The 27,370-nt window shown below is 41.7% G+C and overlaps 1 protein-coding gene across 3 annotated transcripts in view; it reads right to left on the bottom strand.

The window, feature by feature from the left end:
* Nucleotides 1-1,613: 1,613 nt before the first annotated feature.
* Nucleotides 1,614-27,370, bottom strand: part of FAM20B (FAM20B glycosaminoglycan xylosylkinase) — a 69,995-nt gene continuing 44,238 nt past the window's right edge. For all 3 annotated transcript variants that reach the window (XM_033916996.1, XM_033916997.1, XM_033916995.1), the window contains 5 exons: nucleotides 26,037-26,146; nucleotides 10,165-10,336; nucleotides 9,439-9,630; nucleotides 5,913-5,972; nucleotides 1,614-2,241 (listed from right to left, as the gene is read on the bottom strand). In XM_033916996.1, the coding sequence (XP_033772887.1) occupies nucleotides 2,010-2,241; nucleotides 5,913-5,972; nucleotides 9,439-9,630; nucleotides 10,165-10,336; nucleotides 26,037-26,146 (766 nt within the window). In that variant the 3' untranslated portion in view covers nucleotides 1,614-2,009. The remainder of the gene's footprint in view (nucleotides 2,242-5,912; nucleotides 5,973-9,438; nucleotides 9,631-10,164; nucleotides 10,337-26,036; nucleotides 26,147-27,370) is intronic.

Genomic DNA, 27,370 nt, shown 5'->3' on the forward strand with positions numbered 1-27,370 from the left:
ACCTTAAGAGTCCAAGTAGTTGCAATTAAGATTTGGAACATACCCCAGAGGCCTCCATGCAGTATGAGATCCAGTCTCACTGCCAGGACATCACATTTCTAGAAAACTAACAAGGGCCAAGAACCACGGAGGAAAGCATCAGCAGGAAGTGTGAATCATCTTCTATTGATTAACCAGGATCAGCAGCAGAAACAGTGCAGGAGGAACTTTCAGGGGTCAAGTTAATTATGTCTATTGGCCAAACAGCAGACAAAGAGGACATGCAAGTGTATAACAACTCTGCAGCAGCCTGGAAAACACTTCTCAGAAATGAAAGGCCATGGAAACCAAAAGGGAGGGATGAAATGGATGATTTTACAGACAAATGAGCTAACTTTCAATTTTCCAATTTGCAGCTTTTTGCATCAAGACATCAATATATACCTATGGAAAAGTGGACTCAAATAAAAGCTAATGAATATTGCAGAAGACTAACAGGCAATTCTCATTGGCCACATATACACTTGTCCATAAGTCCATTCAGTCTTTTAAGCTTTGCCAAAATATAGTATGTCAGGTCTTAACACTTCTACATTCATACAGATGCCCTTGTAAACAATAAGAAGTGTGACAGGGCTACCAATAGACCAGGGCTCTTTCCCACTACTCTATACTTCTCCCCAGTTTACCCAGTCCAACCATTCATTGCAGTGACAGTCCTCAGTTGGGAGATGCTGCTATCATGTGCTCTAAATCTGGTTACTGGATATTTCCATTGTGCAATGCCTGGACACCTCTTTCCCCATTGGATATAAATGCTACCTCTGCAGCACTCCTAACCTGCACAGAGGAGCTGAAGATCCAGCCTTAGTCTCTAGACACACAAACTTACTTTTCTAATTCCCAAGACAAAGTGTTTTAAATATTTCAAATAGTTTGGTCTGGTTTTGGTACGGTATTTTCACAAATCTGTTTTAATTATATTTAAGTGAGAAAACCTGTCAATAAAAATTATTGCACAATGGAATACAACACAGTAACACTCTGATGTCATCGTGTACAGTTAAAGTTGTTTTCCTATTGGTTGGTCAGTAGTTATATAAATAATTATTGCAGAGAGATGTGTTGCTGGAATGGCATAGTACCATGATTCACTAATCAAACCATGCCCTTCTATCACCCTTATTATAATTACTTTAATCTGATCGCATTCCCAGGTACATTACTATCTGAATCAAAAGTAGTAGAAAATGTTGAAGGGCTTACTAAATCTATGCACACGCTGAGGTCATTGAGTATGGATCATGGTGCTAGATAGCGGCTGATGTAAAGACTTTCTCTGGCCCTGAGGAACCTTTATGGGTATGATGCCTATGTGTTCCAGGACAGTCAGACACCTGTTCTTTCATTTGTTGGCAAGAGTTACTTTGGGTAGATTCTGTATTACATTAGTGCAAGATGTCAAAAATAAAGTTAAATAATAAAAAGAAAAGGCCAGGAACCGAAAGATGGCTTCCTGGATGGACTCATTTCTACCTTGTATCTACATGAAGGGTTTCTGGCATCTGTTAAAACATTCCCTCCCTAACCATACCTTTGATTTTCTCCCCCACCACCACAAGCAGATTTCTCTCTTCAAGGTGCTCATTAGAGTTACTTTATTTTTCTGATTCTCTCCTTTAAGAGGAAAAAGCTCCTGTCCAGAACAGAACTTTTGTTAAAAAAACACAAAAAACAAAACCCCACCCAGACTGGCATAAAACAGCACCACTGAACTGAGCAGCAATGTCTCCTGTTGAATAGGTCAAATATTGGTGACAGGTTCCGGCAATCATTTCTGCCCTGCACAGAGGGGATACCAGCAGCTTTTTCAATCCTGCCTCTTTTCTACTTATTGGAAAAAAAATTCCATCCAAAGATCAGCTGACAGGTCTCATTGAGCACATTTTCTGTTTCTGGTCTTCTTTTCACTTTCAGTCTTTGTTGTTTGCTGCAGCTGATAAAAACCTGGACTTTAACTGTTTGTTAAATTACAAGTGGGAGAGTGACATCCTATCCTCTACCAGCACCACATCTGGCCCAAATTGCTCTGTGCACTGCCTCACTGTGGCTAAGATGCTGAGCAGCCGCCGATCCATGGCATCCAGGTGAGCCTTAGACAGCACTGGTGCAATAGGTTCATGAGCCATGGCTGACTTCAGCACAGATTTTAATGTTCGGCTTTTCAAGTGGTTCATCCGGTTCCAAGTAGACACTCTAATGCTGGAAATAGAACAGATTACATTTCAACATGAACACAGCCAACCTACAAACTTTGCAGACAGTGCTACATGTCTTATTAAGGCAAGAGTTTAATGGCTTCACAGTATAACCTCTCACAGAGACAAAGCAAACACTTAGAAGAAGCTAGAGCTAGTCAATTTATGAGGCAGTACAATTTAGCACAGAAGCAGCTAGCTTTTCAGGATGCCTCTAATGAACATGCATTCCAAATTTCTATGCATATTCCCTCAACAGAATACAAATCATTTTCATACGTATTCATTGGGGATATCCTTGGGGCCTCCAAGGACCAGGGTTGCTTAATCCTATTCTAGCATATATGGCAGAAAACGGGGAATTAAAGTCCTTTGTTCACACCTTTCTCTCTCTCAATCATAGATGTCAGAAAGGGGGGGAGCCATAGCCTCCCCAAAAATTGGTGACTAGAAATACGTCTTTAGTGGGAGTGGCATCTTTCTGCCAGCTAGCGTACCTGCTGGTCATGTCTGTCTGCCACGTCCCTTCCCAGATATCTATTCCTTCCCAAAACAACTGCACCCCCCACGTGTCTACCTCAAATTTCTTGTAAAAACACAGTTCCACCCTGACGTCGGTTCTGGCATCTTATGTCCCCGCGGCCTGCCCAAGCAGAAACAGGAAGTTGTCAAAGAAGGCAGGCCACATAGAGAGAAGACGTTGGGGCTGATATCAGGGTGGTGCTGTGTTTTTACACATAATTTGAGGTAGACACGTGGCAGAGGCTGGGAAGGGGGGGGAGTAGATGTTGGAGCAGGGACGTGGCAGAGAGAGCCGACTAGCAGGTATGCTGGCCGGTAGCAAGATGCTGCTTCCACTGGAGTGCCACTTTGAAATAAGGCCCCTCCCAAGACATTTTATATTCGGGAGAGGGGTAGAAGGAAGAGAGGGAATGATATAGGACTTGGGGGAGGAAGTGGGAGAGAGGTTGGACTCAAATGAGGGAAGGAAGGAGAGATGTGAGACTCAGGAATGGTGTAAGGGAAGGAGGGAAAGAAAGATGTCAGATTTGTGAGGGACAGGGACAGATGGACTTGGGGATGGCAGAGGGGGTAGAAGGAGGATAGGGAGAGGTGGCAGAGAAGGTATAAGGGGGACAGTGATAGTTGGATTTGGAGGAGGACAGAGGGTACAAGAGAGGGAGAAATGGACATGGAGAAAGGCAGAGGGAGTCAGGGAGAGATGGCAAAAGGATGTTAAAGGGAGAGGGGGAGAAAGGGAGAAATGGATGTGGGGACAAAATGGGGAGAGGGAGAGATTGGACTTGGGGGAGAGAGAGAGAGAGAAAGAAAGAAAGGAAGGAAATGCTGGGTTACAAGGGTGGAGTAAGAGACAAGGAGGGGAGATGCTAGAAATGGTGGATCCAGTGGGAGAGCTGTCAAGGAGGCAAGTGAGCAGAATGAGTATACAATGGTAGAAATGTGGTAATGGGAAGCAGATAAAAGGGAACAGGAGGATAAGAAATGTGAAAGCTAGGGATGAGAGAAGGAGAGATAAAGTTGATTAGATAAAAAATAAAAAGGAATAAAGTAATGATCCTCTAAGCTGCGTGGTCACACACCTTTTGGCAACAGGCCGCGAAGCCAGCACACCAGGACCTCTGGCCATATACTGCCTGTGGCTTTGTGAAGAAAGAAGTGTGGCTAGAAAGTAGGAGGCGGCGGCCTACTTGGATGTCTTAGAGCAGGCCAGAACACATGTACACACCCTTGGGAAGGGGCATGAACTTGGGACACAGAAGGGAGCGAGGGAGAGAGGCATGTGGAGTCACAGAAGGGAGGGAAGAAGAGGGGCGCATTGGGACATGGGAGGGAGGGTGCATTGAGACACAGAAGGAAGGGAGCATGAACTTGGGACAAAGGAAGGAAGAAGAGATGGGACATGAAATTGGGAAACAGAATAGATAGAGGGAACGTGTCGGTACACAGAAGGGGGAGGGGGTAACAATCTTGGGACAGGCTGGAAGGAAGGGAGGGAGGTGGGAGGGGGCACAAACTTGGGACATAGGATGGAAGGAAAGAGATGTTGAGGTGGGGTGGGAATAGAAAGGTAGAACTGTTGAGCATGGGTATGAGTGAGAGGGAAAGAGATGGTGTAAATGGGGAAAGGAAGAAAGAGGAGAATTGTTGGGCATAGGAAGGGAGAGAATTTATGGACATGGTGGTGGGAGAGAAGTGACGAAGAGAGAGATGGAGAAATGTTAGATGTGGTGGTGGAGAGGGATACAAGAGGGAGACGTGTTTGACGTGGTGGTGGAGGAAGAGATGTTGGGCATGGGGCTAGATGCTGCACACAGTCCAGGGGATAAGAGAGGGAGAAATGTTGGTTGTGGCAGTAGAGGGAGCTGCCCTGGATCCCTCTCTCTTTTTCCCCACTCTCTTGGCAGCAAGGGAGAGAGAGAAATTGTGGACAGTGAGAGAGGGAGACGTTGCACATGGGGGTGGAGGAGAGAGGAAAAAGAGGAGGGGAAAAAGAGTGTGCTTTGTGTCATTTAATTTTGTGGTTACCATTATGATTTGTTAATAAGATTATATTGTGTGTATATGAAAAATGAATGGAAGAAATAGCATTTACAATTAGTACTACTATTATGGTGGTGAGTTCTGAGGTAGTTTGGGCAGGTTTGGGTCCAGTGCAGAGCTTTTGCCTCCTCCCCTTACGAAAAAGTGTTCCGCTGTCCATGCTCTCAATCACTTTTTATGTAGCAAAGTCATAAAAATTATCATCTTTTATAAGCACTCCTAAACAGAAAATACACCATATCTAACCCAGTTGAAGCTGTTTGTATGTTTCTGAGGTAGGACAAATTCATGAGTTATGATTAACTCCAAGATGCTTTACTCTTTTGCAAACCCTTCCTTGGCTAAACAGACAAAATTTCTCAGTAATTCAGATTAGCAATTAAGTTTTATTTGGAAAGCCAAGGAAACTAGGACAAGCTTACACTGGCTAGGATCCTGGAGGGAGCAGAGGGGATGAAAAGACATCTTCTCAACTCACTATCAGAAAGAAAAAACTGAGGAGAGAGAGCAGTGCCTGTTGATGCAGGAGGAGGAGTTGAAAATGCATACCTCACTTTTGTATACCTCACAGGTGAAGATGAACTACCCATAGGTTCAGAACTCATGTGCTTTTTGCAATGGAACCACATTTATACTAAACAGCACTTTTATGTTAACATGCTGCTTACAGGTTTTACTTTAATACATCTTTAGTATTGAGTATGTTGGAGACTTAATTTAATTTGGAACTTATTTTTTGCTTATCCAACTCTGTTCAAAGTAAATGACAAGTACATGATATAAGACAACAAAATATGATACAAAACACTATACAAACTACAAAATACAATAAAAATAACACTCATAGAAACACATGTCCTAGAATCAGTTGTATCAGTCATTTCCTATAAGGATGTAACAGGTTCTATGCCAGACCAACAATTGTGAACCCCCAACATTTCTGAACGCTCAGAGCAGGAAAAAATATTTACCAATTGCCAAATCAACAAGTATCTTACCAAAAGAAAGGAAACAATTAAGTAAAACTGAAAACAAACAGCACAAGTACACACAAAAGCTGCATTTGGATTACAATATCATCTTTGCTTGATTGATGACAAAACTAGTACTTACATGCAACACTGATAGAGAGGGGCCAGGATGCTCCGCTCATCCTGCGAGGGGTTTCCAAAGCTGAAAAACAAATCCATTGCAAAGATGAACATCATTCAAGTCCTTTCACTTTCCCAAAAAATCTGATCACATATTTACAATGCTATTTCAACAGGTCCACAGGAAAGTCAACAATATGAAACCTTTCTCAAATTGGTTAGGATACCTAAAATTAACCCAACATGGATATTCAACATACCTTATGATTATGAATCTCACTGTATAAAATATTAAATAACTGTGCTAATGAATTTCCAAGGATCAAGAGCGATAAATCCCCGGGACCGGATGGCATCCATCCGAGGATCATCAAGGAACTGAAAGGGGCCATAGCTGAACTGCTTCAACTAATAGCCAATCTGTCGATCAAAACAGGAAAGATTCCAGAGGACTGGAAGGTGGCGAATGTTATGCCGATCTTCAAAAAAGGTTTGAGGGGAGACTTGGGAAACTACAGACTGGTGAGTCTGACCTCAGTACCGGGAAAGATGGTAGAGGCACTGATAAAGGACTGCATCATTGATTACCTTGATGGACATGGTCTGATGAGGACCAGCCAGCACGGTTTCAGCAAAGGCAGATCTTGTCTAACAAACTTCCTGCACTTCTTCAAGGGAGTGAACAGGCAGATAGACAAGGGCGACCCAGTCGACATTGTATATCTGGACTTTCAGAAGGTGTTCGATAAGGTTCCGCATGAACGACTACTTCGTAAAATTGCGAGCCATGGAATCGAGGGTGAAATACTCATGTGGATTAAAAACTGGCTGGAGCATAGGAAACAGAGAGTGGGGGGGTAAATGGACAATACATGGACTGGAAGAGCGTCACCAGTAGGGTGCCACAGGACTCAGTGCTTGGACCCTTGCTCTTCGACATCTTTATAAAAAATCTGGACATAGATACGACGAGCAAGGTGATTAAATTTGCGGACGATACGAAGTTATTCAGAGTATGGAAGACACAGGGGCGAAGAAGATCTGCAACGTGACATAATCAGGCTCGAGGAATGGGCATTGTCATGGCAGATGAGGTTCAACGTGGACAAGTGTAAAGTGATGCATGTTGGTAACAAAAATCTCATGCACAAATACAGGATATCCAGGGCGCGCCTTGGAGAGACCTCCCAGGAAAGGGACTTGGAGGTTTTGATTGACAAATCGATGAAGCCATCCATGCAATGTATGGCAGTCGCAGAAAAAAAGGCAAACAGAATGCTAGGAATGATAAAGAAGGGGATCACGAACAGATTAGAGAAGGTTATCATGCTACTGTACCGGGCCATGGTATGCCTTCACCTGGAGTGCTGCGTACAGCACTGGTCCCCGTAAATGAAGAAGGACACGGTACTACTCAAAAGGGTCCAGAGAAGAGCAACTAAGATGGTTAAGGGATTGGAGGAGCTGCCATATAGCAAAAGATTAGAGAAACTGGGCCTCTTCTCCCTCGAACAGAGGAGATTGAGAGGGGACATGATCGAAACATTCAAGGTACTAAAGGGGATAGACTTAGTAGATAAGGACAGGTTGTTCACCCTCTCCAAGGTAGGGAGATCGAGAGGGCACTCTCTAAAGTTGAAAGGGGATAGATTCCATACAAACGTAAGAAAGTTCTTCTTCACCCAGAGGGTGGTAGAAAACTGGAACGCTCTTCTCCAACCCAGACTGAAGAAAGGCTAAGAAAAAATGAAGAAAAAGGGGAATACCCCTTTCAGCACACCAACCTTCAAATGTTCGCCAAACTGTTTCATAGGAAGCTGATGTAGAGTGCTTCCTAGCCTGAAGCAGCATATCAATAACTAAAGTAGAATACCATATGTTCTGGAATACGCAATCATGCCCTCTCAATGGCCAAGTCATAAGATCAAAGGGAGACAGATCCTCCATGACAATCAAACCCTGATGAAGCAAACCATGACCTCAAGGATGAAGAAGATGCTCTCCATCCAGAAGTCAGATTAGATTTGCTTACCATGGTGCTGTGGCTAATTCGGAGTCACCAGAATGGCCTAACAAAGTGCAAAGCTATCCTTCTCACAACCCGACCCAACATTGGCCATGGTGGAAACACATATAGTGAAGAACTGGGTCAGCCAGGGCAAGAGAAGAGCATCCAGACCCTGGCTCTCTTCTGCAGACTTTCCAGAGCCCAGAGCAAGAATCTATGGCCATTCACCTACTGGAAACAGAAAGTACTGAAGGGCTGGGCTACCTCATGGGAGTTATATCTTACAGCTCTCTTCAGTATTTTCTATCTCCACCTGCTGGTCGATGGACACAACTACCCATACATTTTGGAATAGAGGGCAGGATGCTACGGAATGTGGACTTTGTTTCACACATTAACATCTCATAGGAACATGACTCCCATCATGACAGTTGGTTTGGTCAGACTCCTCCTGCCTCCCCAGACCCTTTTCTTTCTGTTCCAGACTGCCTAAAAATATGAATATGTAATTGTTTAATAATTGTGTAGTATTATTAGGCCTTTTCTGCAGAGGGTTTTGGCTTGTTCTGAGTTTCTTTTTTTTGTTGTTGTTTTTGTTTAGGGCAGCCTGGTAACTAGGGATTCCCAAATGTGAGAATATACTTATCTTGCTTATACTCGGAGAAAGCAAGTTACTTACAGATGCTCTCCAAGGACAGCAGGATGAATATTCTCACACCCATCTATCTCACCCCTTGGTGTTGAATTCTATTAGCTATATATGTAGGATTGATAGGGTCCCGCATGATGGCAGCATGCAGGAAAACATACACATGTGCAGGGTGGCACTTCCAAAAGCTTCCAGAAAAATAGGCTGGGAAGTTGTCCTGTATGGGCTCCATCAGGATGATGTCACCCACATGTGAGAATATTCATCCTGCTGTTTTTGGAGACCCTAACTGCAACAAGTGAGTAACGCTATATATGACAGCATAAACCTCTAACTAGTATTAGCTATCACCATTCAAGCTGTGTCACCCAAAATACTGCAGAGAGGTTACCAGAGAGCACCTCCCAGCTCCTTTCACCATGCTGCTGCAGCAGCCACACAAGACAATGGCTGACAGTTTACAGACATAATTCGAGTGCTAAGGATACACTGTATTTGAAAAAAATTATACAGAAGTCTCAAATACAGTTTAAAAACAATTTAAATAGTAATATTAATGAAAGTCCTATCCTCCAACTCACTGTTCCCCCTAAGCTGTATGGGAGCGCTCCACCTTCAAGCCCTGCCAGTGGGGATTGCTGCTTTACTATCACATTTTCAATAGTGAGGGACAGGCAAATCTGCAGGACTCTAGGGAACCTGCCTGTCCCTAGCAACTGAAAACACAATATTGAAGCACCACTCCCAACTGGCAGTAATGTAGTTGGACTCCAGCTCAGCTTAAAGGGTGCAGTGCTTCAACCGCAGCTTGTCATTCCCAAGTTCCCATATTCTCTTTCATGTAAGGTAGCAGAATAGTCACTGGAGAAAGAAGGACACAGAAACACATACCTTTTGGCATTGTCCAGTAGTATAAGCATGCTGGCCCCTTCATCATCCTGGAAACTCTCATAGTGATGGCGATCAGCATTACCAATCAGATAGTCAAAGATGGCAGTATCTATGATATCCAGCAAACGAGGGCCTACATCATATGGAGATGTTTTCTTTACGGCATCACAATAGCTCTCATCGTATTCCCACCTAATGACAGAGGGAGGATAATTATTCAGGACTCTTTCCTCTTGGACTAGAGAACAAAAATATTCTAATGTAGCACCATGGAGGCACAGAAAGCAATTAGCACAAGCTGTTCTTCTAAACTTAAAATAGATGATTTGCTAACCTCATATCCAAGCCGAGATATGTTCACATTATATATTTCAGGAACACAGCCAATGCACTTAATATGTAAACTAAGAATTTTATAGCACTGCAAATTCAACCATTAATCTTAAGAACTATATAGCTTTCTACTTCTTCCATGATATAAGATTGTATAGATGTCTTTGAATTGTTGACCTCTTCGCTGATTGTCCAGCGCTTCTTGTTGTAAACCGCCTCAAACTTTTTATGGCTTTGGCGGTATATAAAAATAAAAAAATTATTATTAAATTATTATCATAGCTACAGTAGAGCTGTGTGAAGGAGTCTGCTACTTGTCATTTTCACAAGTACTAAATACCTCCCAGCCCTCAAATGTGAAGCCCAGATTATAAACATTGTTTATTTTCATACCTGGCTAATTTGCCCTCACGGTAGGTTCTGCCCCAGGGGTGCCGGTGCTTCTGCAGGGGCCAAACATCTGGTAACCACAAAGTGACTGACCCTTCCATTATATTTATATCAGCACATGCAGGCTCCGTTTCTCGACAATAATAGCACTTCCCATAGAAGCAACTATTATTACCTTAGAAGAAAGCAAACAAGACAAAGAAAAGGAAAAACTCAGTTTTTGAGTTGTTAAGGAACGCAGCATCACAGAAACTACTCAGCATGAGACTACACAATACAAGCATTTCCTTTTTGCTTTTCTCTTGGAAAACTTTCACCCTATTGCTGTGGCCCAAATCTCCCATCCTGGCACTGATCTGTCCTTTCACTGCTTAATGCAACTGAACTACCAGCAGCAACAGTTGCTTATTCCACCTACTAAGGAGAGTGTTAAGTGGACTTGTTTATTGAATTAACACTAGGATAATTAAGCACATTAAACAGAAAGGATTGAACTCAACCTTTTCTCCCCATATTAGACCTCTATAAGTCTACATGTAGAGACCACATTCAAAGGAGCAACTTATGGATGAGAAAGGTTCCCACTCCCTCCAGAGCCTTAAGAAAGCCTGCCTTGAGCTGACCAGTAGTAATCACTTACAGAGTGACTACTGCTACTCTGCATCAAGAACAAATGCTAGGCCATGATCAGTCTACAGCAGAGTTTCTCAACACGTGGTATGCATACCCTTAGGGGTATGTGGCACTGCATGGGTCTCCTGCCCCTCCTTTGCTCCTTAAAACGCCGCCGCCACTGGGGATCCCATGCTCTCCTTCCTGCTCGTCCCCCTCCACCACCAGGGATCCCATACCCTCCTTCCTGTATTCCTGCCTCCGCCGAAGCAAAAAGGCTTCCCTTTGATGTCACAGCTGAAGTCAGAGGGAAGCCTTCTGTGTCAGCGGGAGATCCCAGTTACCTCCTTCATGGTTGCTCCTTCTGGATTTCAGTCAAACAGGGACACGTCATGGGTAGCGGCTGCTACACCTGGCTGACCCAGAAGCCTTCTCTCCAATGTCCGAGCTGATGTCAGAAGGAAGCCTTCCGGCTCAGCGGGAGATCCCAGTTACCTTCTTCCGGCCTTCAGCCACAGGGCCGCGTCACAGGCAGCGGCTTTTGCATGCTGTACGTGGCTGACCCAGAAGCCTTCTCTCCAATGTCAGAGCTGATGTCAGAGGGAAGGCTTGTGGGTCAGCTACGTGCAACGTGTAAAAATCGCTGCCCGCAACACATCCCTGTGCTGCTGAAGGCAGGAAGGAGCAGCCAAACTGGATGGCCATGAAGGGAGTGAGCGCATTGTAGAAAGTAAGGGAGAGAGAGAACATGATTGTGGGACAAAGGGAGAAAGGAGGGGGAGGGAATTTGGGACAAAGGCTGGAAGGCAGGGAGTGGTGCACAAACTCGGGACACAGAAGGAAGGGGGGGGCATGAACATGGAACACAGAAGGGAGGGAGGCAGGAAGCACTAACTTGGGAGAATTGTTGGGCATGAGTGTGTGAGATGGTACACATGGGGAAAATTGTTGCACATAGAGAGAGGACTGAGGTAGAGAACAGAGGGACAGATTGAAGTGGATGCAAGGAGAAATGTTGGACATAGTGCTGGAGGGAGTGATGTGGCATGGTGTTGGAGAGGGATGATAGGAGAAATGGGCATGGGGCTGGTGAGCAGTGATGAAAAATGCTGCACATGATCCGGGTGGTGAGAGAGGTTGGATGTTGGATGACAGAAAAGGGGGTGAGATAGATACAACCCTGGATCTCTCTTTTTCTCGTTCTCCACTCCCTTTTCAGCAAGGGAGGGAATGAGAGAAAGACAGATGGATGGTGAGAGAGATAGGGAGACATGTTGCTAATAGGGGTGGAGGAGAGAGGAAGAAAAGTTGGACTCATGGAGGGACAAAGAGAGATGTTGGTTGGGGAAGGGAATGAGGTTCGGAGGAAAGGAAGCATGCAGGAGGCAGAAATAAATAAATATTGGATGTATAGTCAGAAGGAAGTGCAACCTGAGATTCATGTAATCACCAGACAATAAAGGTAGGAAAAATGATTTTATTTTCAATTTAGTGCTGTCTATATTTTGCACTATATTTCTATAGTTATTACTGAAGTGACATTGCATATTTTAAAGTCATCTGCCTTGACCTCTTGGAACCCCCCCCCCAAAAAAAAATATATAAATGATAATTAACATTTTCTCTGCATACAGTGTGCTTTGTGTTTTTTAAATTTCGTGGTTACCATTATATATTAATAAGATTATTACATTACATTAGTGATTTCTATTCCGCCATTACCTTGCGGTTCAAGGCAGATTACAAATGAATTGTCAGGACATTAGAAGTGTGTTGGGAGTAGTTAGTACATTTCTTTAAGTTGCTAAGGATTATATCTGAATTGTCATGATATTAGAAGTACATAAGGGGTAGTTGCAGGTGATGCTTGGGGTAGATCCGACTGTGTTAGTTCGGTTTTATGTGTTTTTTTGAATAGAAGGGTTTTTATTTCTTTTTTGAAGGTTTTGTAGTCTGGGGTCGAGGTCAATTGATTGTAGAGTTGGATGTCAAGTGTTGCAGCTCAAGTGGCTAGGAGGTGGTCGTATAGTTTTTTTCATTTGACGTTTTTGGCATATTATATTGTGTGTATATGAAAAATGAATGGAAGAAATTGCATTACAATTAATACTATTATTATGCGGGTGGGGTCAGGGGCGGAGCTTGGGCGGGGATACTTGGCTTGAAGAATTTGAGAAACACTGGTCTACAGCAGTGTTCTTCAACCACTGGTCCATGGACCAGTGCCAGTCCACAGAAATTTCCTGCCGGTCCACAGGGCCAGCACGTGCATCTGGCCCAAAACCGTATTCTTCAACCGCCGGTCCACGGTGCAATCGATGCGGCGTTACCTTCGATCCAACTCCCTTTTCCTAACTGATTCAGTGCACAAAGCCACGGGCAGTGGCTCCTACAACGTCAGAGGGAAGGCTTCCAGATGAGACACAAGGTGCAATTAGTACTATTATGGGGGCGGCATCTGGGGTAGAGATTGGGTAGAGATGGGCGGTTCTAGCCCACGCCTTAGCCCAGTGTTCTTCAACCGCCGGTCCACAGAATAATTCTTTTATTTCTGCCGGTCCATAGGTGTAAAACGGTTGAAAAACACTGGTCTACAGCACAGGGCTTGAATTAGGCAAGTATTCTGAATATATTGGAGAGAATAATGTAATGCTATCAAAGTTTGTTGTAACTACCTAAAAATGTACTTAACAGATCACTCACACATAACTTTTCTTCTGAAATTCAAAAAGTTTATTTTCCTATCATTAAATGTCTTGACTTTTTTTTTTTTTTGATAAATTACTGAAGTCATACAAATGAACTTGCTGGTTTATTGTTCCAACAGCTCTTATATATTGTCTTAGGTTGGAACCTGACTCAGTCTGATAGAGCAACACTGGGTTTGTGGTCAGAAGAGAGAACATATTCATTTATTCTACACGAATGTGGCCAATGGTATGGAGCATAGTCAAAAGGCATTTAAAAAGCAATGGCACTGAGCAAAAATGGAAGGGAACAAGAACTAGATCAAGTAGGAAAAACACTCATCAGTCCCTACTTTTTCCAAGGAGCTGGAAAATCCCTTTCAAAAAAAATCCCTTTTCACTAATGATTCAATAACCTAGAATTGTAAATGAACTGGTGTCCAAATCACTAGAAGAGGGTCACTCGATAAGCTTCAAGTGAGCAGTCATAATGCAGACTCCAAAAGGAATCAATTTAAGCTTCCAAATAGCACCTTTTGACTGGCAGCAGCAGTATATAACAACTGCGATCTACCCCTTAAACTCCCCCTTCCTTCTCCCCTCCCTCCTCCATCCTGAACCTCTACTTAAATTACTGTATAGTCCATTCTTAACCTGTACTTAAATTGCTGTATAATCCCCGTACTTGAACTACTATATAATCTTTGAATGTTTGTTTGTAGGACGTTCTGAGCTACTGGGAGGATGGAATAAAAATCAAAATAAATAAATAAAATTTGTACTAAATGACGTGACAGATGCCCTCCAAACCTTAGAAACACTCGGAGAATGTGCACAGCTGCCAGAAACCATAATGACAACAGAAAATGAACATCTTAGCAACATCAGAGGACATAAACATTGGAGTAATGTGGGTTGCCTTGGAAAACAGCAGTCTAAACTTAAACTGCCTACTGATGAAATAAAGCACAGCATGTTCTTCTTTACAAAGTGACCAGCAGACGTGGAGGGTAGGACTTCCGTTTCAAGTTTCAAGTTTTCAAGTTTAATAATTGATTTGATTAATCGCTTAATCATATTTCAAAGCGATGAACAAATTAAAATTACAATTTCTGGGAAACAATACATGACAGAACAATACATAATAACATTCAAAATTAAAAAATTATCATTACAAACTTATATACACAAGGAAGGGGGGAGATGAAATACAAAATCAATATAGAAAAGTAGAACAAAAAAGGGAAAATACAAAATGAGTAACAAGAAAAATAAAAAACAGGATAATATAGTACAATAAAATAATCTGAGCTGCGGTGAGTTTCATTAATTATCAAAAGCGTCTTTAAAGAGAAATGTTTTTAAGTTACTTTTGAATTTCTCAAGATTCTGCTCTTCCCTTAAATAAATTGGAAGGGCGTTCCATAGCTGAGGTGCAGTAACGGAGAAAATGAATTGTCGTCTTGTATTGATGACCTTAAGGGATGGAATAGTTAGTAAATTCTGCTCGTTGGATCTCAGGGTTCTGTTTGGAGAATATGGAATCAATAGTTTGTAAATAAATGCTGGGGTTTTATTAAGAAAGGTTTTGAAGGTGAGTATGAATAGTTTGTATGTTATCCAATGGGAGACTGGAAGCCAGTGCATGTCTTTTAAGAGGGGTGTTACGTGATCAAATTTCCTAGTTTTAGTTATAAGTTTAATGGAAGCGTTTTGAATGATCTGTAAGCGTTTTATTTCACTTAAAGAGATTCCTTTAAAAAGAGCATTGCAATAGTCAATCCTGGAGATCACCAAAGAGTGAATTAGAATATTAAGTGATTTAGAACACAAGAATTTTGAGATTGATTGAATTTGTCTTAATCTGTAAAAGGTTGTTTTAATAATGTTACTAATGTGATCATGAAAATTCAGTTTGTGATCGAAGATTACCCCTAAAATTTTGATATTGCTAACTATTTGTAGGGGAACATTTTTTATAGAAATAGGAGCAATAAGAGAAAAACTGTCTTTCCAAGGGAAAAGCATCACGTTAGTTTTTTTTATATTGAGTGCTAATCTGTTTAAGTCTAGCCAATGGTAGATTTGATCGAGTTTCTCATTGATCGCTATGATATCAGAAGTTTTGTTAGTGTCTAATGGATGTAGAAGCTGGATATCGTCAGCGTAGGCAAAGACTTGGAAACCCACAGATTGGCATAAAGTAAGCAGAGGGGCAAGGAAAATATTAACTAATAAAGGGGAAAGGATAGACCCTTGAGGGACACCATATGTAGACTGTGAAGATTTGGATATTGAATCTTTAAAAGAAACAGAGGAAGTACGATTTGTAAAATATGATACAAACCAAGAAAGTACTTGGTCTGTAATACCTATGGATTGGAGTCTATCCAAAAGAAGTTGGTGGTCGATTGTGTCGAAGGCTGCTGAGAGATCAATGGAAATCAATAGAACTGACTGATGGTGATCTAGAAAATATTGGATAGAAGTAGTCATACCAATCAAAGAATGCTCAGTACTATGGTGATGTCTAAAACCGGTTTGGTTCGGATGTAGAACATTAGTTTTTTCCACAAACTCTGAAATTTGATTAAAGACGACTTTTTCTGTCAATTTTGCCAGAAAAGGAATGTTTGATATTGGTCTTAAGTTAGATAGATCTCCAGAGCTAATTTTCTTATCTTTAATAATAGGACGGATGATTGATTTCTTCCAGGCTGTTGGTACGATGTTTTGACTTAGACTTTCATAAATTAGCTTATGGATGAAAGGACCGAAAATATTAAAGTAACGTTTGAGAATGAAAGGAGGAATTAGATCAGCTTTTGAGCCCTTAATGTTTATGGATTTGAAAATGGTCTCAATTTCATATAGACTTGGCATGTTGAATTTCGAACATTTTGAGTATAATGAATCTGAATCGGATTGTTGAAAAGCAAACGTTTTATATTGATTCACTGTAAAAAGTGTTTCTGATTTTACTAATTTTTTCAATGAAATGATCAGCAAGTTCCTGAGCAGTGGGTGAAGATGTAACAGCTTCTGATTGTTGTTTATTTAAACTTGTTAATGAGTTAAGTATAGTATAGAGAATTGATGGATTTTTAGCTTTCAAAATTTTATCAGAATAAAATTTCATTTTTGTTTGGTTTATATTTTGTTTGTAGAATTTGGATTGCTCAGTGAATGTTTGAAAGTTTATTTTAGTTTTTGCTTTTCTCCACGTTCTGAAGATCTTAGTTGTTTTTTAATGAGAGAAAGTTCAGTCGTGAACCATGGGTGCTGAATTTTGCGAGCAGAAATAACTTTAGATTGTACTGGAGCTAGTTTGTCTAATAATGATTTAATGGCAGTGTTCCAGTGGTTGATTAAATCATCTATAGAATGAGTTCTAGATTCAGAGAAATCTAATTTAAATGTTGAATGAATTGAGTCTGAAGAGAGATCATTGAAATTTCTAAAATTTACTGATTGTTGTTTAATGTGAGGTAAGTTATGTAAGATAGTATGTGTGATTGTTATTAAAAAGTGGTCTGACCATGGGACTGGTCAGTTTACTGAAAAACAGTTTACTGAAAAATTGTTTCTTGCGGATGTAGTTATTAGGGCCATATCAATTGTGTGTCCTGCTTGATGGGTTGGCATTGTTAGTAGTGGATAAAAGTCTAATTGTTTTATATAAGAAAGAATAGTTTTAGTGAAATTATTGTTGGGATCATCAAAATGAATATTAAAATCACCCAGAATTAATGGGTTTAAAGTAGAGCTACCAAAATCAAAAATTAAGGATTGGAGTTGAGTAAGATTATCAGTGTTAATTGGGGGTGGCAAATATATTAAAAGTACATCAGTTTTTGGTTTTGTTAATAATGAAAACTGTAAAAATTCAATAGGAGAATTTACTGGAGAGTTATCAACATGTAAGTGTTCTCGAAAAATTGTTGCTAATCCACCTCCTCTTTTATAATGTCGATGATTATGAAAAAATGAAAATCCTTGGTGACAGGGATAGGAAAGATAAGCTTCTTCACCTTCAGATAGCCATGTTTCAGTTAAACATAGTATATCAAAGGAGTGTTGAGTAATAAGGTCTTTTATTAAATGATATTTAGATTTAATAGAGCGGATGTTAATCAAACCTATATTGAGATATCTAGTTTTTTGGTCTGGGGATAATGAAGTATTGAAGAAGAAGCTGTCTGATTAGGGGATAGTGTAATATTTAGGTGTTCTGAAGGACGTAAAAATGTTTGATTGATTTCCCTTTTAATTGGTCTATGTCCCCAAATGACTAGAATAGGTAATGAAGTAGTATCCATAGTATAGAGGATGTAAGTTGGAGTGGAGACAGTAATTTTGTTGTGTTTTAAGGAATTGTTAGCAAACAAAATTAAAATTGCACAAAGGAAAATATTTTGTTTAAGTTAAGACATTTTAAAAGCTTGTGTCGATTTGTTATTAAGTTTTCCAGAACGCACTGCAGTATCGCACAAAGGAGCACATTAAGGAGCATAACATGCTCCTTAAGCGCGCTCCTTTGGCGTGCGCCGCAAAGTGACTGATTTTAAAGGTCATGTACCGGGAGCTAGTGGGCGGAGTCAGGAACATGCCGCCGCTATGCGGCGGCAAAGAGATCTTGATGAGAGCAGCGGGAGCTAGAAAATGTTCTGAAGGGGGCAATGTAGAAAATGAAGCATATATCCTTGAAAAGCACCAGTACTCCTGGCGGAATTCTGTGCTACTAGGCAATGCAGAATTTACACAGAATTCTCCAGGGATACAGAATTACATGAAGTCTGCACATATTTTGGTGTCAGGTTAGCACTCCATCGCTGCGAATCACTGCTGGCAACATCTTTGGGCAGCCTGCATGGGCTCTGCAGACTTCCCTCTACTGCGGTCCCATCCTCAATGATGTCACTTCCTTTTTCTTCTGAAGGACCATGGTAGAAGGAAGCCTGCAGGGCAGGCAGCAGGTTGCTATTAACTGAAATCAGCTTTGCAGAAGTAGTGAACAGAAATGCTGGATTGAGGAAAGGGGAAGAGAGTGAGAAATGCTGGCTGGGGAAGGGGGAAAACAGGTATGAGAGAATGAAAGATGCTGGTTGGGGGGAACAGGAGTGAGAGATGCTAGATGAGGGAGGACAGGATGAAGATTTTGGCTGGGGGGACAGAGGTGAGAGAGATTCTAGCTGGGGGAGGCAGGGAAGAGAGAGATGTTGGCTCTTTGTTTTCTCTAGTATAATTTAATGAAAATACTGAATAGTACTGAAATTCTGGATGATAACATAGGCCAAGCCAAAAACATTTTTGGCTTGGTGCCTTGGGATTTTTGACCTATTCCTGTGGTTATTTGTGGCGCCGATTCAGAAAATTGCATTGGATAGATCGCATCGGCTCTAGTTTGTTAGATATGGTTGCTTTTTGTTGCCTTTGGGATAGTAGAGCCAAACATGAACATTGGGCAAAAAAAGATTGGCCTCCAAGATAATATATGGTGGTTGGAGGACAAATTGTAAGCAATAACATGATTCTGGCATTACATGACAATGACACGATGCCTGGTTTTAATATTAATGACCTTATTTACAAGCCAGAATCGGAGAATGTATGACTGAACGGAAAACCACGCTATGAGCTGTTAGACCATAGGGTCGGCAAATACAGCCACAGTTATTTGTTCACTTATTTATATTTGCATGCTCATAAGGTGTCAAATATTGTTTTCTCTGGTGCAATGCCTTCAAATCCAAATAAAATGAGAACTTTAAATTCAGCTCTGTTCTCAGTCAGTATCAGATGCCATGACAACGATGACTCCCCCAAACAAACATCCCCAGTATCAAAAAATTTGTAGGAGGGATGCCCACCCCTTCCTATCGCGCTATCCCCACAATAACCCCCTCTTGTCATGTCCCTCCAAACCGACCCCACTCCTAAATCAACCCCCCTCATAATGCCTACTCCTTCCTGCCTCAGCAACCCAGCCTTTTGTAGTCCATCCGGGCCACCTTGATTACCCCTTCCACACTCCACCCACCCCACCAATTACCCAAAAGAAGTCCCTGGTGGTTTGGTGGGCTGGGGGGAGTCAGCTCAGAACTAGAGAATAGCAAGGTCAATCTCTACTCAGAACCTCACCAGCTCAAGCACAAACCCCAACTCCCCCCCCTCCAAATACCTTGTCATAGAAATCCGGCAAGCCCCTTCCCAGTGCATCCTGGGATGCACCGAGAAGGGGGGCCTAATGCCCCTCCCCCCAAGCAGACCACCAAGGCCTTCTTTTGAGTACTTGGTGGTAGGGTGGTAGGAGGGGGGCCTTTGTGTTCGGAGGTTCAAGAAGCTCAGCTGTTGTCCCCAAAGTGCCAAAAATACCACTGCACCCACTGTAGAAATTTTAAACTAAACTAAACCTTAAGTTTATATACCGCATCCTCTCCATAAAGATAGAGCTCGGCACGGTTTACAGGTACTTTAATAAATGAGGGAAAAACATAATAAGAATTAGTGGTTATAAAGAGGGTAGTGAGCTTTACATTTTAGAGAAAAAGCCAGGTTTTCAGATCTGTTCGGAATAATTGGAAGCCCAGATTCTGCAGCAGGAATCCGGTTGCATTATCTTATGATACTGTGTTATTTGTTATATCAATAAGGGCTAAGAGCCAAATATCTTTTAATAATAATAAACTTTTGCTCATTATGACATGGGTTGCCATACAGCATATTATGAAAAACTGGAAAAATTGGGACCGGCTGAATTACAGTTTATGGTGGAATTTTTATGTCATATCTTTAAAATGGAGTGGGTAATAGCTATACAACAGGGGAATTTTAAGAAATTTCAGGATGTTTGGGAGCCATTAACAAAATATTGTAAGGAATGAATATTGTTTTTTTCTTTTTGAACATACATGTTCAAGTCGGGGGGGGGGGAGATACTTTATGTTGTCTTATGTTTAAAGACAGTTATTGGGTATGTGGGAGGGAGGGATATTTGATCTGAATGGGACTTTGATGGAATATTAAGTGATTTTAAAGTGTAAAATGGTTTGTATCTTATATTGCACTTATTGTAAGTTTTAAAAATGAATAAAAAATTTATTAAAAAAAAATAAAAAGTTGTTGGCGGAAGCAGGATCTCATTTTTCTCAACATGTGAAGACTAAAAAACATTTTTTTTTACCAGAGAGTCGAGATGGTCATTGAAGGAAAATGTAGAGTCAATAATGATGCCCAAAACTTTGCTTGAGAATTAAATCTGCAGTGTGGGACCAGAAGATAGTGAAATGAGTGTGGGTAGCTGATCTAATTTTGGGCCAAGCCAAAGTAGTTTTGTTTTGGACTCATTCAGCTTCATTTGTATAGTGAGGGCCCAGGATTGGAGTTTCGTTATGCAAGCTGTTATATTTTCGGAGAGGTTAGTGAGGTTTGAATCTATCTCAAGAAGGACAAGGATGTCATCTGCATATGTATCTAGTGTTTCGAAGGAGACAGATGGAAGAGTTTCAAAGAAGACATATAGATGTTGAAAAGAATAGGGGACAGAGGTGATCCCTGCAGGACACCACATAACGGTCTCCAAGAAGAAAACATGGTGCCATTCATGTTAACAGTATAAGAGCGGGATCGTAAAAATTTCGAGAACCAGTCTAAGACTGTGGAATCAATGCCTATCTCGGAAAGTTGGTAAATTAGGATATCGTGGTGGACAACATCAAAGGCCGCAGATAGATCGAATTGTAGTAGGATAGCAAACTTATTACAAGATTGAAGTTGTTGAACCTTTGAGATTAATGAGGCCAGTAGGGAATATGTGCTGAAATTGGGTCTGAAGCCATATTGGCAAGGTAATAGAATGGAGAATCTCTCTAAGTAAGATGAGAGCTGAGTGGATATAATAACCTCAAGCATTTTGGTCAGGAGAGGTATATTTGCTATAGGATGATAGCTAGAAGGGGAGGATGGGTCTAGATCAGCTTTTTTCAGTAATGGGGTCAGAGCAATGTGTTCCATTTCTACGGAAAATAGGCCTGATAGTAAGGCAGAGTTGATAAGTCTGGTGAGAGATGAAATAGCCTGCATGGGAATTTTCTCTTATAGGTAAGAAGGAAACGAGCCCAGGGCACATTTGCAGGATCTTAATTTGTGGCAGTTTAGAGACTTGGGCTTCGGATACATGCTCAAAGACTGTCCAGGATCTGTCTACTGGTATAGGGTTAGTGTTGCTGGGCACCAGAGAATTGTAAGTGACTGCTGATGGAAAAGAGCTTCTTTTTTTTTTTTTAAACTTTATTCATTTTCAAGTCTTACATCAAGTGTATAATATTCAATCAGAAAAATTTTTAAACAAATCACTTGATAATCTTACTTATAATCCTTAAAATATATAAACATAAAAGAATCCCTTCCCACCCACCTATTTATTAATACTAGAACAATTAACAATTATTATCTTTCCCTATACCTTATCTAATACCAAGGTGTTTAAGATGTCTGATCATTAGAATAAGTAATCAATGGCCCCCAAATCTTTTTAAACTTATGATAATTTCCCTGTTGCATGGCAAGCACCCTCTCCATTTTATAAATATGACATACTGAATTCCACCAAAAGGTGTAATTAAGTTAAGTATAATCTTTCCAGTTTCCAGTAATCTGTTCAATGGCAACCCCTGTCAATATCAATAAAAGTTTATTATTATTTGCAGAAATTGGGCTTTTGAATCTCATAGATGTACCAAATAATATAGTATCATATGAAAGGGCAACATGATTTTCTAACAATGAATTAATTTGGGACCAAATTAACTTCCAACAGGCATTTATATAGGGACAGAAAAAAATTAAATGATCTAATGTCCCAGTTTCTAAACCACAATGCCAGCATCTATTAGATCTAGAGCTATCCAACTTTTGTAAACGAACTGGGGTCCAAAAAGCTCTATGCAACAAAAAGAATCAGGTCTGCCTCATAGATGTTGACCTTGTAGTTTTTATTCTCCAAGACCAAAAACGTGGCCATTGAAAGGCAGAAATTTGATGTCCAATCTCAATGCTCCAAATATCCCTAAGAACAGTTTTTTGTTTTTTATTCAAATACCCATACAACAATTTATACCACTGTGCGTCTTGGTGACCCAAGAAATCCGCCTGAAAGCAAAAGAATTCAAAAGAGCTTCTTATAGTAGCAACCTTTTCATTGAAGTCCACTGCTGGAGAGGAGGGGAGAATAGAGGAGTCGTTTTTAGAGGTTAAGGAGCGCCAGATGTTAAACAATGTACTGCTCTGGTTATTGGATCTGGTGATTTTATCACCATAGAAATTCTTCCTTGCTTTTTTTAGTACTGTATTATAGAACATAAGAACATAAGACTTGCCTCTGTCGGGTCAGACCGGAGGTCCATTGTGCCCGGCAGTCTGCTCACGCGGTGGCCCCTCAGGTCCAGGACCTGATAGTGCTCCTACCCTAAAACTCACATACACTTTTCGATTTTGTCCTATAGAGTAACCTTCTATCTATACCCTGCAATCCCCTTCGCTTCCAGGAAGTTATCCAGTCCCTTTTTAAAACCCAGTATTGTACTCTGTCCTATTACCTCCTTTGGAAGCGTGTTCCAGGTGTCCACCACCCTCGGAGTGAAGAAAAACTTCCTTGCATTCGTTTTGAATCCGTCCCCTCTCAGTTTTTCTGAGTGACCTCTTGTTTTTGCTGTCCCTGCTAGTCTGAAGAATCTGTCCCTCTCCACCCTCTCTATGCCTCTCATGATTTTATATGTCTGTATCATGTCTCCTCTCAGTCTCCGCTTTTCTAGGGTAAAGAGCCCCAGTTTGTCTAACCTTTCGGCATATGAAAGGTTCTCCATTCCTTTTATCATCCTAGTTGCTCTCCTCTGAACCCTCTCAAGTATCGCCATGTCTTTTTTAAGGTACGGTGACCAGTATTGGACACAGTATTCCAGATGTGGTCGCACCATTGCTCGATACAATGGCAGGATAACCTCCTTCGTTCTGGTAGTGATACCTTTTTTGATAATGCCCAGCATTCTGTTCGCTTTCTTTGAGGCTGCTGCACATTGCGCCGCTGGCTTCATTGTTGTATCCACCAAAACCCCCAGGTCTTTTTCCAGGGTGCCTTTCCCCATCACCCTCCCTCCCATCGTATAGCTGTACATGGGGTTCCCTTTCCCATGTGCAAGACCTTACATTTCTCCACATTAAAGCTCATCTGCCATCTTTTTGCCCACTCACACAGTTTGTTCAGGTCGCTCTGCAGTTCTTTGCATTCCTCAACAGTTTTGACCCTGTTGGAGAGTTTTGTATCATCCGCGAACTTGATAACTTCGCACTTCGTTCCCGTTTCCAGATCGTTAATGAATATATTGAACAGCAGCGGTCCCAGCACTGACCCCTGCGGGACACCACTCGTGACCCCTTTCCAGTCAGAGTAGTGTCCTTTTACTACTACCCTCTGCTTCCTATCCGCCAGCCAATTTTGGATCCATCTGTGGACGTCCCCTTCCACCCCGTGGTTCCACAGTTTCTTCAGCAGGCGCTCATGGGGTACCTTGTCGAAGGCTTTTTGGAAATCCAGATAAACTATGTCAATGGGATTACTTACCTTGGTCCAAATGTTTGCTTATCCCCTCAAAGAAATGTAGTAGATTCGTTTGGCACGATCGTCCTTTATAGAAACCGTGCTGGCTTGTTTTTTTTTATATGCTCATTGACACCTTCCCTGATCAGTGATTCGACCATCTTCCCGGGAACTGAGGTCAAGCTCACCGGTCTATAGTTCCCTGGGTCGCCTCTCGATCCTTTTTTGAAGATTGGTGTAACATTTGCTATCCTCCAATCTTCTGGGATTATCCCTGTTCTCAAGGATAGGTTGCAAATATGCCTGAGTAACTCCGCTATTTCGGCTCCGCTATTTCATCCCTCCAGAACTGTCTAGCTGCGGGGGATTTAGATTTTTTTCCATTTACGCTCCAGTACTCGGCATTTCTGCTTCAGTTCTCTGTGGTACGGAAGATACCAGGGGGCCTTACGGGAGTAGGAGACCGTTTTAGTAGATAGAGGAGCAAGAGAGCAGTATGTAGTCTCAGAGAGGTTTACCCAGTTGGTTTCTGGGGTGTTAGGAAAACTGAATGAGAAACTGGGTCCAGAACTATTCAATCACATTTTTTTTGCGGAAGGTAATAGATTTTGTGGCACGGGGTTGAACCCCAAGGTAAGACATGAAAATGGGGAGAAAGAAATAACCTAGAAAATAGTTGGACCAAGGGACATGTTCCCAACGAACAACTTTGGCTAGAGTTTTGTAGTCCATAAGGTCAAGGAAACTAATGAGGTGTGCCCCTTTTTATGGGTTGGGGAGGGCTCAGGAGAGGGAAAGCTCAGAGAGGTGAGAAAGATGTTGAATTCAATCGCATCCTTGCTGGTGTTATCGTCAAGGTGGAGATTGATATCGCCAATAATCAGTAATCTTTTAAACTTTAGGAAAGCGCTTGTTATGGTCTCGAAAACGAGTTTGGAGGATTTATTCCAAGGGATTGGTGGACGATATAGTAGCAAAATGCCCAATGGCCGATAATGGAGCTCATCGTTGTCTGAAGCTAGCATATATTCTAGTGGTGTGTCACTACCCTTTTCGAGGAGCTGAATGTCAAAAAATGATTTGTAGAGAAGTGCCAGACCTCCTCCTTTCTGGCTATTTTTGGAAGAGAAGCATAGTTAACACCTCAAGGGATTTTTAAAGTGGTAATTTCAGGATTCTGAGGCCAGGGCAGATCTCACTAACATTAGTGGAATCAAATATATTGGGGGAGAGAAGTTTCGTGCAGTGAGTGGTATTGAGAAATGAGCAGAGTAAGAGAAGAAGGAACCAAGGAGGTGGCTTCATGATTGAAAATTAATGGAGACCACAGGGACTGATCTGAGGCTGCTAGGTAGCAGAAATAACAAGACAAGGTAAATAGACCAGTAAAAAGTGAGATAAGGGTGCCGGCTAAGGAGCCGATTGGGAGTGAGACTTTTTTTTTTTGTTTGTTTTGTTTTTAGTTGATTTTTAGTGGGGGGTTGTTTTTTTTTAATTTAGGGGGTGGTCTGAAAGGGGGCTGGAAGGTGAGCCGGGAGAAGAAAGGGGGTGGCATTGTCCGCTGAGCCCTTAAAAGGGCTGGAAAGGCGGACCGGGTAACGAGAGAGGTGGCTTGGTCTACTGAGCTCTTAAGAGGGTTGGAAGGCAGACCAGGTGAAGAAACGGCTGCTGGGGTCAGGGCTAACCGCCGAACACGATCTGCCCTCCGGTGCAGTGAAGGAGGATGACTACACTTAACATGCTTTAATTTGACTGTCATTAAATACAAAATCTCGACATAGTAGACCTCTTATGATTTTCAAGCTCCAGAGACAAGGAAATACTGACCATACCTGAATAAAACTCAACTTGATTTATCATTGAAAGATATGAGCTAAATAAAAATTCCAACAAAACAGAAAAATTACTATAAAAGAGGACAGCAGAGAAACACGATTGGGAGTATATAAAGAGTTTCCACAAATTCTCTCCTCCCCACATACCTAATTTCAAGAAGGTGCTCAGCAGCTGCTCTGTAGCGACTGGTTTAATTTCGGTCCTCAGATTCATAAACCTGCCCACAACCAATGGGGCTCTCCGGAACCCCAGGACCCTACAAGGACAAGACATCAATGCTAAGAACAGGAATAAGATCTCAACCTTGCAATCAAGCACCTGATCTCAAAAAATGGTCAAATACAGAAAACAAGGGAAATAATTATCACCCCCCTTCCCCCAAGTATCAGAATCAAATTAGGAGACAAAGCAAAATACAGATTCACTTGGAAGAACAGCTAGAAGAATATCCTCCTTCAAGCAGTCTGAACTGCCATTCTTTGCCCATAGCTTTAAAAATTATGTTTGGATTAGTGCAAAATCAGGTAGAAGACACTGGTTCAGGTCCTGGCTGCAGTTCCTGCTCTTCAGGATGGCAGAAGCTGCAGATTAAGTGTCTAGAGCAGTGTTCTTCAACCTTTTGACACCTATGGACCGGCTGAAATAAAATAATTATTTTATGGACCGGCACCGGTCCGCGGACCAGCAGTTGAAGAACACTGGGCTAAGTCGTGCATATCTCCGCCCCGTCCCATAATAGTACTAATTGGAACACCATTTTTTCCATTCATTTTTAATATATATATATATATACATACATATACACACACACAATATCATTGTATTAACAACATATAATGGTTAATCACAAAATTAAACTACACAAAGCACACTGTATGCTTCACAATATTCATTCCTACTAGAAATTCCTACCAGAAAACAGATAACCCCATGCAAATGCAGGACCAAAAACTAAATATACTAATATTTACAAAAAAACCCTAAGGTGAAACACTCTGCATGCAGCACAACTCCAGAGGAAAAGAAACAAATGTATTTCTTCCTGAACAGAAAGCAGATGTAAATCAATCACTAAATTAAAAAATAAAATCATTCCCTCTACTGTTGTTGTCTCCCTCCCTCCATGCTGTGCCTTGCCTTCTGGCCTACACCCTCCCCCCCCCCCCCGGTGTTATCTTTGGGCCGGTCCACAGTGCAATCAACGTGGCATCTTTGGGCCAGCTCCCCGAGTGCTGCACTGCACAAAGCTGTGGGCAACGGCTCCTCGTGTGCATCCCGTGCATCATCTGGAAGCCTTCCCTCTGACATTGCGATGTCAGAGACAAGGCTTCTGGTTCATGCGCAGGACGTGCCTTTTCCCACTGCTTTGTGCACTGCAGCACTCAGGGAGCTGGCTCAAAGATGCCGCGTTGATCGCACCGTGGACCGGCGGCTGAAGAACAATGTCTTCTGCCCGATGGACTTGCCAACCCTGTGGACC

This window comes from Geotrypetes seraphini, chromosome 12 (genome assembly GCF_902459505.1).
Source record: "Geotrypetes seraphini chromosome 12, aGeoSer1.1, whole genome shotgun sequence".
NCBI classification, from domain to species: domain Eukaryota; kingdom Metazoa; phylum Chordata; class Amphibia; order Gymnophiona; family Dermophiidae; genus Geotrypetes; species Geotrypetes seraphini.